Genomic DNA, 14,211 nt, shown 5'->3' with positions numbered 1-14,211 from the left:
TAATATGATGCACCAATTCTGGGGCTGCTAAGGCCTGGTATTTTTAGGCTAGGAAGGGCCAATATCCATAGACCTTCCCAGCTTGATAATATCAGCCCCAGCTGTATGCTTTACCTTGATTGGTTATCAAAAGTGAGGGGACCCCACATAATTCTTTTTACATTTTTTTATTTATTTAGTTTCCAGCAGTGACCTGGTAGTCGGAGATGTATCCAGGCATCTTCCCATGCCGTTTCCATCCATGTTAGTGATTTTTCAGCCCTCCTGTTAGGGTCTTCTGGAAAAATGCTCTAGTTCCCCATTGACTTCCATTATACTCGTTGCTGAAATCGAGCACATCTGAGGGTGCGACCGGCTCAATTTGAGTAATGAGCACAGAAGCATTTTAGAGCTCGCTTATCACTATTGAACAGGTCATAGCGTAACTATGGAGTTTTAGTTGCATAAGTTGAGCCTGCAAATACTTTAAAAAGGTAAATATTTTTCAACGATGTTATAAAATTGTGTACTTTAGATATATCTATGCAACAAATCCATCATGGGCATATCTAATAAAAGTCACAGTTTAAAAGGGTGGTTCACCCATATTTTTTATTGTCTAGTTCGCTATTATATTGAGAAACAATGTTTCTCTCAAATACCTTGTGTTGGCAATGGTGCCTGTGAGAGGCGCTATTGCAGACCGCTGTTCCCGCTCCGGTGACGTCACCGTCAAGTGCCGCAAACGTCACATCCGCGCAGCCGGCTGCAGATTTCCTCACTCACTGAGTTGTGGGCGGTGTTTCACAGCACGTCTCCTGCTCCCCCCTCTCTCCTCCCTCACAGCAGAATTCTGCAAGCAGGAGACGCGCTGTGCTGTGAGGGAGGAGGGAGGGGGGAGCAGGAGACTCGATGTACTGAGACAGCGGTGAAACACAGCCCACAGCTCAGTGACTGAGGAAATCTGCAGCCGGCTGCACGGATGTGACGTGTGCGGCACTTGACGGTGAAGTCACTGGACCGGGAACAGCAGTCTGCAATAGCACCTCTCACAGGCACTATTGCCAACACAAGGCATTTTAAAGAAACATTGTTTCTCAATATAATATTGAACTAGACAATAAAAAATATGGGTGAACCACCCCATTAATTGTAAACTTTTTAACTTGGTTACAAATGCTTTGTTTAAATGATGATAAAGTTGGCCATTAGGTATATTTAGGACAATGACCATTAGTAGCCTTTTTAATAACTGGAGAACTATGCATAAAAAGAACCTAGAATACACAGACTATATATTAGTAATGTCAACAACATACAGTATTTGGTAAAATTGTGAAAAAGTGTCCAATCCCTTTAGATGCAAAGTAGTCTTTTACTAGAACCAAGTAATGAAATTACATTAAAATTGGTGGTGGAGTTTCTTCAATGTTTTCACATTTTACTGTAAGTGTAAATAAGGTAAATATTATCAGCTCTTACCTTTAGGAAGTAATTGTATCTGCCTATTGCACATTTTTTCTGAGAGTAATTAAAAAAGAGCACATTTCCTTCCGTTGCCCCATAGATTTCAATTATTCTAATTTTACCAAAACGATCAGTGAACTCTTTCCAAATCTCAGGTCTCACACCATTGCCCAAAGCGAACCGCACGCTATGATCCTTATCATTATCTCTCTAGAAAGACGAGAATAATAGAGTAAAGATGACTTAATGCTCTTACCCAGTGCATTACATTCACAGACATTTCAAAGAAAACATGATTGCAGATTGTAAGAAATGAAGACTATAACAGAAATGATTTTCAAAGTAATTCTGAGTGCTTCACAAGTATGTGCAGCGAAGCTTTACCCACCTTACGAGTGCTACATAGATAACGAAGTATCTCCCCAATATGTTGGAATGATGTTACATTGTATTTTCTGCAATCATCCCAGAACTGTCCGGCTGAAAATTTTTTTCTTAGGGCACATGTAGCTCCTTAGTAAAAAAAAAAAAATAATCATCAATGTATTTTATGTAGCTAGACAATTATTGTATGGATATCAGCACATATACTAGTATTTGTAAATATAACTTTGCTTAGGGAGCCTGGTAAAACTTTCTCAGTCATTCAGATTATTCCATGGTACAATGTAAATAGACCACCATAATGCCTGGCTGCTACCGTAGATAGTTGTGGGAACTTTCCTACTTACTTTTCCTACTTTGGGGTTCATATGTCTGCACAGTAAACGTGGTAGAGGCAACAAGACTCAAAAAACAGCAATGTTTTAATTTTGGGACTGCACACATATGTGCAACCTTAGATGCATGATTGAGCTGTTATTAAATCCGTGATCATTTAAAGGGACCGTAGACTGTGCTTACTTATCTTCCATTGGCTAGAAGTGATACAGCATAGTTCCTAAATACAAGACTAAAATAGCCTTACTATGAAACTCAATGGGTCCAATTGATGAAAGCTTTTATGCCAGTATTCTTTCATAAAAAGGTTTGAAAAGTCATATAATTTTGGGTGAACTCGAGGCTGTGCTAAAATATTGAAACCTTTGGATTTATGCTCAGCTTCGACAAAGTGGACAGAGCTAGGGCACGACGGTGGTGTAAATTTCATGAGTGGGGAATGAAGTAGATTTGTGCCGAGGTGCACACAGAGGAGCACCACACTCGTCCAATGCCCCTGATTCATAAAAGAGATATGTCTCTTCATGAATCAAGAGCATCTGACTCAAGAATCTCCTCCTGGTGTGAACAACTAGTATGCCAATATCACTCTCAGATGTGGAACATCACCAGTTCAATTAAGAATCAATTGAGTAATCAATGATAAAAAAAGAAAACTCACAGAGGGGAATCAAAACAGCAAACAGACCCTATACGGAAACATTAAAGGGTGCTTTACACGCTGCGATATCACTAACGATTTATCGTCGGGGTCACGGTGTTTGTGGCACACATCCGGCGCCATTAGCGACATTGCAGCGTGTGACACGTACGAGCGACCTTAAACGATCACAAAAGAGACAAAAATCGTTGGTTTTGGAGAGGTCGTCCAAACGCCAAAAAACGTTGTCTCATACGTAGCGATGTTGTTCCTCGTACCTGCGGCATCACACATCGCTATGTGTGACACCGCAGGAGCGACGAACATCTCCTTACCTGCCTCCACCGGCAATGCGGAAGGAAGGAGGTGGGCGGGATGTTACGTCCCGCTCATCTCCGCCCCTCTGCTTTTATTGGCCGGCCACTTAGTGACACCGCAGTGATGTCACTATGACGCCGAACGCACCTCCCCCTTGAGGGAGGGATTGTTCGGCGGTCACAGCGATGTTGCTGAACAGGTATGTGCATGTGACGCTGCCGTAGCGATAATGTTCGCTACGGCAGCGATCACCACATATTGCTCTAACGACGGGGGTGGGTGCTAACGCTAGCGACATCGCTAGTAATTGCTAGCGATGTCGCAGCGTGTAAAGTACCCTTAACCAGGGCATGAAGAAACTGATTTATATCAATGTGAGGAAACAGAGAAATATCTTGCATGTTGTTACATGATGACAAACTGCATGTTATCATTCATAATGGGTTCAGTTTTTCTACTAAAAAGCTCCCACATTGAGCAGTTTGCTGTCTCCTTGTGATATAAGAAATGTGGTAGTGTATCCTAGCTCAAATGTAATGGCTTTCAAATGTAGGGTGCAAAAATGTTTGTTTTGCAAGATTGTAGTTAAAACTACAGAAATTCATAATTCTATTGATATGATTTATAGAATCAATTTATAAAATGTAATTCTTTGTATGTAGTTTACCGCATTAACTGTAAAGCATGTAATTAATCCTATGTTGGTGGCACCACTAACAAATTAAATCAAGAATGCAAGAACATATCAGGGATTCTGTTTATATAAATGCACCTAGTTCCTCTGAGGCTATGTGCGCACTTTGCAGAAATATTCTGTATGAAATTTTCACCTTCTGGCAGAAAAACACACCAAAAAAATGCATCTGTTTTTGTGCCATGTGTTTTTTTTTTAATAGCGTCAATGGATAGAAGGGCTAAAAAATGCAGGAAAAATAATAATTGACATGCTACAGAATATTTTCTGCACTAAATCTGCAAGGAAATAAGCAACGTCCGCACAGCACTTTAGAATTCCCATTGACTTTGCTGGTATAGCTGGCATGAAGATGGGCATGCAGATTTGTGCCCCAATCTGCCCCAAATCTGGATCAAAACGCACTGTGCGCACATAGTCTCTTGTTTCAAAACTGTAGTACACTCCACTCAGGCAATCTAACTTATCTGACCTTTTAATCCATTGAAAAGGTTAATGCAGGGAAGGAATTGGAAAACCAGGCTGAACATGAAGGTGTTCTGGATTTCAGTGTTAAACACCTCCTATCCTGCTGGTTAATGATATTCATTAATAAAAAAAATGAGCATATTCATATTTTATTTGAACTCATTGTATTTTGGTTATCTTTTATTTTAAAAGGAAATCTTTTAACAGGTTTCTGCTATTTCATCTAAGAGCAGTAAAATATAGGGCATGAAAGCCTGATGCCAGTGATGTGTAACTTATTAGGCTGTGTGCTGTAGAGAGAGAAAGCCATTTCGCTTTTCCAAAGCCTTTGTGTTACTAGTATTGTGGAAACCCCCTATATTGCTGTTAACAGATGGAAGACCTGAGTGGAGATTTTTTTTTTGTGGATTTAGTTGACACGCGTTTATTGGAAATATTTTACATAAAATTTTGGATCACATTTTCCTGTGCTCTACACTGAGAACTTACATCGGGTTTCCATGTAAATCTCCATATACTGTAATTCAGTTGAAACTCCCAAGGGATCAATTCACTATAATGAGGCAGCAGAGATATTCTGGACTGCGTCTAGACTCTGTTCAGTGGTGTCCTTCTTTTCAGAAGTACACAAAACTGTGGTTAACCATGTTTTTAGGAATGCTTAAAAATATAGACACAATTGAATCATAGGTCAGAGTTAGTCAGTTTTTCCATCTGCCTCATTATAGGAAATCTTCCATTGGGGGTTCTGTCTGAATTATATATTTCAGAGAGTTACATGGAAACCCAGGTGTAAGTGCTCAGCATAGAGTGCAGGATAAATGTGAGCTGAGCCTAACTGCAATTTTTGGGAAGAAGAAAGAACAAATCAACAGCAGGTCAAGAATTGGTTTTATTTCTTTTTTACGCCATTCTTTGTGCGGTATAAATGATTAGACTGCAGGTCAGTGTGATTACAGTGATACCAGATTTCTATCATTTTGTTATGTTTTCTTATCACACACTTAAAAAAAATCCATCTCCATATGTTGAGAATTGTAACTTTTCTAGATTGCTGCCGACAAAGACATGTGAGGGCTTGTTTTTTGCAAGATGAGTTGAAGATTTTTTTTGTACCATTTTTGGGCACATAACATTTTTTATTGCTTTTTGTTCTGATTTTTTGGAGGTTAATTGAACAAAAACATGCAATTTATGAATTGCTTTTTGTTTTTATGCCATTCGCCATGTAGGAAAATTGATGAGAAACCTTTATTTTTTGGGTTGGTACGGTTAGAGTGACACCATATTTGTGTCTTTTTTCTTGTTTTGCCACTTTTACATAATATAAATAATTTTATAAAAAAAGCAATTGTTTTTGCATCACTTTATTCTGAATTCTGTCATTTTGAAGAAGAGGCCATGAAGTAGAAAACCACGGCATACACCATCCAAGTTCCAAAAAGTGCTTTTATTCCATATGTTGTGCAGGTAAAATAGCGGGAAGGAGAGAGTTGCGTGCAGGTCCCCCCAAGGACGACGGCCGTTTCGCACCTTGTGTGCTTCTATGGGTCCCGTAGAAGCACACAAGGTGCGAAATGGCCGTCGTCCTTGGAGGGCTGCACCCAGCTCTCTCCTTCCCGCTATTTTACCTCCACATCATATGGAATAAAAGCACTTTTTGGATCTTGGATGGTATATGCCGTGGTTTTCTACTTCATGGACTTTTGTTCTGGATATCTCTTCTCCTCGTCCACGAGCACCCATTACCATTTCTTCTAAAAGGAGTACTGAGGCTGTTCCAAGGTATTCGGTGTAAGGTATTGCACGGTTCAGTGCAGAACCGGATCTGTTTATTATATTCTGTCATTTTGAACCTTGACAGAGCTGAGTGGAGGCCTGGACTTTTGCAGGTTAAGATGACATTTTCAGCAATACTATTCTTATTTACATTTGACTTTTTTTATTCCATTTTTTTCCACCAGTATGATGAAAAAAAAGCATATTGGTTTGCCATTTTTTTTTAACAGTATTCATTGAATGAGTTACTTAGTGTACGTTTTATAGGTTGGATTATTCCGGGTGTGGTGATACCAAATATGTGTACTTTGTTTATTGGTTTTCTTGTAAATAAATATATGTATTTATTGGTATAATATTTTTTAATTTTTTTGTTCTTTATTTTGTGATTTTTAAAAAAAATATTTTTAAACTTTTTTACCCACTACCAGGATGCAAAATTATATTTTTCTGTTATAATCGATGATCTAACAATCTACAATGCTTTTATATTGCAGGGTATTAGGATCTCACAGGTCATCATTCCTGGGTGATTTAGTGGCCATTATCCGGTCTGGCATTACCATGGAGACCATCAGCACAACGTACTCAAAATCGTGTTGTGTGGATGGAAGGAAAGAGGGAGCCCCCTCCTTCTGGTAAATTAATCGATACCGCTGTCACTATTGACAGCAGCATCAGAGGGGTTAAGCGAAATGCGATCGGTGCTTGCACCTATCAATACAAGGCACCAAAATTTTAGAACAAAAAATTGTAAGAGAACCGATTGGGTCAAATATGACAAATACGTGCATGTACGTGTAGGTTCCACTCTGCTCAGGTAAGCACCTTTGTCTATATGTATCATTTAGGAGGCTTTTTGTATATCTGACTGTTTCTATTGTGAACAGCACATGCTGCAGTTTTAAGCATCCTTGCTATATTTGCTTTAAGGTTCTTTCTCTCCACCATGTATGATCTCTCACTATATTAGCTCTGTTCACATGGGCAGCATGTACCAAAAAACATAGTTGCTTGCTGCATATACCAGTACATGCATTTGTAGCAATCACTATAATAATTAAATACTTTTTGAGACTAATTTTCATATTTTTTTCACTTACTCTTCCCTCTGTACTTTACAGTGACATTATTTGAAACCAATACTGATTCCATAACTTTTTTGTCACTATTTAATCCTATATATTATTATATTATTAGCTATATATAATAGCTAATGGTTATAACATAGTTGAGTATATATACACTTATACCATTTCCATTATCGGTACTTATTTGCCAGCTCTGCTTTGAACTTCTCAGGGCTCAAACCGCTTTCTTCAGTGTTGTACCTATTTTGGTCTTGTTTCTCCCAGTAATGTGTTTTTCCTCCTACATTCAATATTCATCACACCTTATATTTTTGCAGAATACCTGTGCCTGATTTTTAATATACCCTTACATGTGATGCCCATATCTCTAGTTATACTGCCAGTTGACGGTCATTATTTTTAATCTTAATAAAATTTGTTATATTTGACCCAATCGGTTCTCTTAGAATGTTTTGTTATAAAATTTTGGTGCCTTCCATTATCTCCGTAGGTCAATAATATCCATATGACCCACACACGATTATAATTTGTACACTTGTCATTTACACTGTATTTCTCATTGTTTTGTGTATAGTCGGTCTTTTTATATCTATTTCTGTATGCACCTATCTATACAGCAGAGTGTCAGCTTTGATATATACAGTAGCTGACACCCGCTGATAATTTTCCACGCTCTGCATGATAGCTGGCGTTTTGTAGCACCTTACATATACAGTGGTTTGCAGTAACGCACCTCCCACAGCGCTGTCAAATTAGCAAAATGAAAAACTATTCCAGAACATTTTAATTAACATCACAATTACAATTGGTGACTTCGGCCTTTCAGGGAAATCAATACTATTAATTTGGGAGTAAGAGGAGGCACAAAGGGAGAATAAACAGATTACTACTTTCCCTCAGTTGATTACTTGTCATTTTTATTTGTTTATTTTTTGCTTTTTAGATTCTTTGAGTTTGAAGATGAATTATAATGCCTATAATAACTCACTAGGTGGGTGCCACTCCATCTGGAAGTTTGAGACTGGTCACTGGGTTTTTGTGAAACAGAAAGCGGTGGAGGTGGAACACTTGCATTGACAGGGAATCCTCTTTGCGGGAGATCTACGGGTAATGTTCTTCAAGATTGATGAGCCTCATGGATGGTTTGCGGTCGATGTGATAGGTGGAAACCTACATTCACTTACCATTTCTATCCTTTCTATGGGCAAGGAAGGCACTTGGGGAGAGTCATGGGACCTTCGAGGTGAAGGGTGGTTACTAAATGAAAATTAATGAAGAGTGAGCACTACCATGTTCGGTACTTCTAACGAGCAGTTGGATGCTCAGATGGGCACAACTGATAATGGAAGTCAAAGAGAAACTCAAGCACTTATCCGGGAAATTTTCCAAAAGAATGCTTGAGTTCCCTATCGACATCCATTATACTCGGGTACTCGAGTTGCACCCATTCGAGCATCCAGCTGCTCATTACGAGTACTGAGGACCCAAGCATGGTAGTGCTCCCTAATCAATAGTGATAACCAAATGAGGAGTGAAGATTTAGAGTCAGTTGCCTGGGCTTTAAACTGGACTCTTGTACCTCGAAAGGGACAGTTACTATGTCCCTGAATAGCCTTAAATCAAGGACTCCTTGTTGTTGCAGCAGATGGCCAAAAGTTTTGTGTTACCCCTTCCACTAGTTTATTTGCACACATTGCACATTCCTCTGCTATACTTTGATCCATGAGAGGGTCCTACGCCCATCGCCCTGGACTTTTCCCAACCAGCTATAGATTTTGCCCCAGCTCCATCATTTACTGTGCCTCTTTAAAGACTTCACCCCATCTGCTCCAGACCTTGCCCCTCATGGTTTATGTCCTTGTCAGAGGACTATTGTTGGGGAGAGGAGGATGGACGACCCAATGTTTTAACCAGACTGAAGATAAAGGGACTGTACCCTAGGACTGAATGAGCTGCCTATTGTGTTGGTCTGAGGGCCATTGTTGTAAAGAACTTGAACTCTATTTCCTAGGTTCCAATCCAGTGTGGGACCGGGGTCATGCTGGCCCAGAAGAGGAGAGAGGGCAGTATCCATTTTACAGGAAACACAAACACTATTGTTATTTATATTTTTTACTCCTCAGTTTTGTTCTTTCCTTTTTGGGTTCAGTCATAACAGATGACTATAGCCAAATCGGCGGTTCTGTATGACCGAAATGCGGCAGCTGCCAGAAGGAATAAAGTTCTTTTTCTCTAGGGAGCAGGGCCGTATTTGCCACTAGGCACCCGTGGTCCCATGCCTAGGGCGGCACGTTGCGGGGGGCGGCACTTTCTGGCAGCAAAAAAAAAAAAAAAAAAAATTATATAAATTTTTTTTTTTTTTTTTTTACATCCCCGCCCCCCGTCCCTCCCTCCGTTACACTCGGCTGTGTTCGGGGGGGGGGGGGGTTTAGAGAGAGGAGAGGCGCACTTCTGTCTATTTAAATAGGCATAGTGATTAACCCCGGAAGTTCCATCGCCTGCACTTCCGGGGTCAGAGGCGCGCGGGCGCGACAATCAGCTGACTGCCCCGTGCTGCAGCGTCCAATGCTGCAGATGACACACGCCGCGGAGGAGGACGCGTCTGAAGCTGGAGCCAGCCAGAAGAGGAGCTAGCCAGAGCAGGGCGGCGGGCACCGGAGCAGGTAAGGCAGAGGCAGAGCCTAGAATGTATGGGCTCCTTACAGGTTAGTTGATGATCGTTGCGATGCCTCTTTTTGTCCACTATAATCATGCAAGGGGAGGTTGGGGGGAGAGAGGCTGAGGCTGGGGAGAGAGAGAGGCTGAGGCTGGGGAGAGAGAGAGGCTGAGGCTGGGGAGAGAGAGAGGCTGAGGCTGGGGAGAGAGAAAGGCTGAGGCTAGGGAGAGAGAGAGGCTGAGGCTGGGGGGGAGGCTGGGGAGAGAGAGAGGCTGAGAGGCTGGGGGGGAGGCTGGGGAGAGAGTGAGAGGCTGAGAGGCTGGGGGGAGGCTGGGGAGAGAGAGAGAGGCTGGGGGGGAGGCTGGGGAGAGAAAGAGAGGCTGAGAGGCTGGGGGGGAGGCTGGGGAGAGAGAGAGAGGCTGAGAGGCTGGGGGGGAGGCTGGGGAGAGAGAGAGAGGCTGAGAGGCTGGGGGGGAGGCTGGGGAGAGAGAGAGAGGCTGAGAGGCTGGGGGGAGGCTGGGGAGAGAGAGAGAGAGGCTGAGAGGCTGGGGGGGAGGCTGGGGAGAGAGAGAGAGGCTGGGGGGGAGGCTGGGGAGAGAGAGAGAGGCTGGGGGGGAGGCTGGGGAGAGAGAGAGAGGCTGGGGGGGAGGCTGGGGAGAGAGAGAGAGGCTGGGGGGGAGGCTGGGGAGAGAGAGAGAGGCTGAGAGGCTGGGGGGAGGCTGGGGAGAGAGAGAGGCTGAGAGGCTGGGGGGAGGCTGGGGAGAGAGAGAGAGGCTGAGAGGCTGGGGGGGAGGCTGGGGAGAGAGAGAGAGGCTGAGAGGCTGGGGGGGAGGCTGGGGAGAGAGAGAGAGGCTGAGAGGCTGGGGGGAGGCTGGGGAGAGAGAGAGAGGCTGAGAGGCTGGGGGGGAGGCTGGGGAGAGAGAGAGAGGCTGAGAGGCTGGGGGGAGGCTGGGGAGAGAGAGAGAGGCTGAGAGGCTGGGGGGGAGGCTGGGGGGAGAGAGAGAGGCTGAGAGGCTGGGGGGGAGGCTGGGGAGAGAGAGAGAGGCTGAGAGGCTGGGGGGGAGGCTGGGGAGAGAGAGAGAGGCTGAGAGGCTGGGGGGGAGGCTGGGGAGAGAGAGAGGCTGAGAGGCTGGGGAGAGAGAGAGAGGCTGAGAGGCTGGGGAGAGAGAGAGAGGCTGAGAGGCTGGGGGGGAGGCTGGGGAGAGAGAGAGAGGCTGAGAGGCTGGGGGGGAGGCTGGGGAGAGAGAGAGAGGCTGAGAGGCTGGGGGGCAGGCTGGGGAGAGAGAGAGAGGCTGGGGGGCAGGCTGGGGAGAGAGAGAGAGGCTGGGGGGGAGGCTGGGGAGAGAGAGAGAGGCTGGGGGGGAGGCTGGGGAGAGAGAGAGAGGCTGAGAGGCTGGGGGGGAGGCTGGGGAGAGAGAGGCTGGGGGGGAGGCTGGGGAGAGAGAGAGAGGCTGGGGGGGAGGCTGGGGATAGAGAGAGAGGCTGGGGGGAGGCTGGGGAGAGAGAGAGAGGCTGGGGGGAGGCTGGGGAGAGAGAGAGAGGCTGAGAGGCTGGGGGGAGGCTGGGGAGAGAGGGAGAGGCTGGGTGGGAGGCTGGGGAGAGAGAGAGAGGCTGGGGGGAGGCTGGGGAGAGAGAGAGAGGCTGAGAGGCTGGGGGGGAGGCTGGGGAGAGAGAGAGAGGCTGGGGGGGAGGCTGGGGAGAGAGAGAGAGGCTGAGAGGCTGGGAGGAGAGAGGCTGATGCTGAGGGAGGGGGGGGAGGGGGAGGGAAGCTGATGCTGAGGGAGACTTGGAGGAGGGAGGCTGAGGGAGGAGGGAGGCTGATGCTGGGAGGAGGGAGGCTGATGCTGGGGGAGGCTGATGCTGGGGGAGGCTGATGCTGGGGGAGGCTGATGCTGAGGGAGGCTGGGAGGGGGAGGGGGAGGCTTGGAGGAGGGAAGCTGAGGGAGACTTGGAGGAGGGAGGCTGAGGGAGGAGGGAGGCTGATGCTGGGAGGAGGGAGGCTGATGCTGGGGGAGGCTAGGAGGGAGGCTGATGCTGGGAGGAGGGAGGCTGATGCTGGGGGAGGCTGATGCTGAGGGAGGCTGATGCTGGGGAGCCTGGGAGGAGGGAGGCTGATGCTGGGGGAGCCTGGGAGGAGGGAGGCTGATGCTGGGGGAGGCTGGGAGGAGGGAGGCTGATGCTGGGGGAGGCTGGGAGGAGAGAGGCTGATGCTGGAGGAGGCTCATGCTGGGGGAGGATGGGAGGAGAGAGGCTGATGCTGGGGTAAGCTGGGAGCAGGGAGGCTGATGCTGAGGGAGGCTGGGGGGAGAGAGGCTGATGCTGGGGGAGGCTGGGGGGAGAGAGGCTGATGCTGGGGGAGAGGCTGCTGCTGGAGGCGGGGGGAGAGAGGCTGCTGCTGGGGGAATGGAAGAGAGGGGCCAATGCTAGAGACAGAGGACAAGGGTTGAGGGATAGAGCAATGACCATATCGATGGGGGGCAGTGTAAGGACTCAGAATAAGAGGGGGGCAGCATTGGGAGCTCATTATGGAGAAGGGGCAGCATGTGTGGGCTCAGTATGGAGTGGAGCAATGTAGGGGAGTCAATATCAAGAGTGGGGTAGTGTGTGTGTGTGTGTGTGTGTATGTGTGTCTCAGCATAAGCGCTAGTGTGGTGGTCTTAGTATGATGAGTGGGGCAGCATGGAGATGTCATTATGGAAAAGCGGAAGGCAGCATTAGGAGCTCATGGAGAGGGGCAGCATGCACGGGACACTGTGAGGAGGGGGCAGCATGCATGGGACATTGTGAGGAGGGGGCAGCATGCATGGGACACTGTGAGGAGGGGGCAGCATGCATGGGACACTGTGAGGAGGGGGCAGCATGCATGGGACACTGTGAGGAGGGGGCAGCATGCATGGGACACTGTGAGGAGGGGGCAGCATGCATGGGACACTGTGAGGAGGGGGCAGCATGCATGGGACACTGAGGAGGGGGCAGCATGCATGGGACACTGTGAGGAGGGGGCAGCATGCATGGGACACTGTGAGGAGGGGACAGCATGCATGGGACACTGTCAGGAGGGGGCAGCATGCATGGGACACTGTCAGGAGGGGGCAGCATGCATGGGACACTGTCAGGAGCGGGCAGCATGCATGGGACACTGTCAGGAGGGGGCAGCATGCATGGGACACTGTCAGGAGGGGGCAGCATGCATGGGACACTGTCAGGAGGGGGCAGCATGCATGGGACACTGTCAGGAGGGGGCAGCATGCATGGGACACTGTCAGGAGGGGGCAGCATGCATGGGACACTGTCAGGAGGGGGCAGCATGCATGGGACACTGTCAGGAGGGGCAGCATGCATGGGACACTGTCAGGAGGGGGCAGCATGCATGAGACACTGTGAAGAGGGGGCAGCATGCATGGGACACTGTGAGGAGGGGGCAGCATGCATGGGACACTGTGAGGAGGGGGCAGCATGCATGGGACACTGTGAGGAGGGGGCAGCATGCATGGGACACTGTCAGGAGGGGGCAGCATGCATGGGACACTGTCAGGAGGGGGCAGCATGCATGGGACACTGTCAGGAGGGGACAGCATGCATGGGACAGTGTGAGGAGGGGGCAGCATGCATGGGACAGTGTGAGGAGGGGGCAGCATGCATGGGACAGTGTGAGGAGGGGGCAGCATGCATGGGACATTGTGAGGAGGGGGCAGCATGCATGGGACATTGTGAGGAGGGGGCAGCATGCATGGGACACTGTGAGGAGGGGGCAGCATGCATGGGACACTGTGAGGAGGGGGCAGCATGCATGGGACATTGTGAGGAGGGGGCAGCAAGCATGGGACACTGTGAGGAGGGGGCAGCAAGCATGGGACACTGTGAGGAGGGGGCAGCATGCATGGGACATTGTGAGGAGGGGGCAGCATGCATGGGACATTGTGAGGAGGGGGCAGCATGATGTGAGGACAATGTGCAGATCATATTTCATAATTGAGGAAGGTGTGGTGGGTATAATTTATAAGGGAGGGCAGTGTGTAGTATATTAGGGGCAGTGTGACAGTCACAGTATATAAGTGAGGACGGTGTGGTGGGAATATTTTATACTCATGCTATGTTTTGATGTGCCTGTGGTGATCCCCATTGGGGGGGTTTGTGCCCTTCGTTTCTCATTGATACTTTTTCAAGTGTTTTACAGAGTAGATCTGCCTTAAACAGATGTCGTGTGCGAAAACTCAGTTTTACGTTGTCACTAAGGGGCGCAACCACTTAAAGTGCCTAGGGCAGCATGAAGGCAAAATACAGCCCTGCTAGGGAGCTTAGCTTTCTAATGCTATTAGTCTGCAGGTTAATAGCATTAAACAATGTGACAGGGAATCAATGGAACAAAGTTACAAGTTCTCTGCCCCTTCCCTTCCAT

At 47.1% G+C, this 14,211-nt stretch overlaps 1 protein-coding gene across 1 annotated transcript in view; it reads right to left on the bottom strand.

The window, feature by feature from the left end:
- The window catches only part of LOC142303856 (long-chain fatty acid transport protein 2-like), a 156,580-nt gene that overhangs the window by 49,261 nt on the left and 93,108 nt on the right, over nucleotides 1-14,211 (bottom strand). Inside the window, exons 5-6 of the mRNA XM_075345657.1 lie at nucleotides 1,835-1,959; nucleotides 1,462-1,656 (exon numbers count right to left, since the gene is read on the bottom strand). Coding sequence (XP_075201772.1) covers nucleotides 1,462-1,656; nucleotides 1,835-1,959 — 320 coding nt within the window. The remainder of the gene's footprint in view (nucleotides 1-1,461; nucleotides 1,657-1,834; nucleotides 1,960-14,211) is intronic.

Source organism: Anomaloglossus baeobatrachus, chromosome 4, assembly GCF_048569485.1.
Source record: "Anomaloglossus baeobatrachus isolate aAnoBae1 chromosome 4, aAnoBae1.hap1, whole genome shotgun sequence".
NCBI lineage: Eukaryota > Metazoa > Chordata > Amphibia > Anura > Aromobatidae > Anomaloglossus > Anomaloglossus baeobatrachus.
This window is presented reverse-complemented; position numbering and strand designations above follow the sequence as displayed.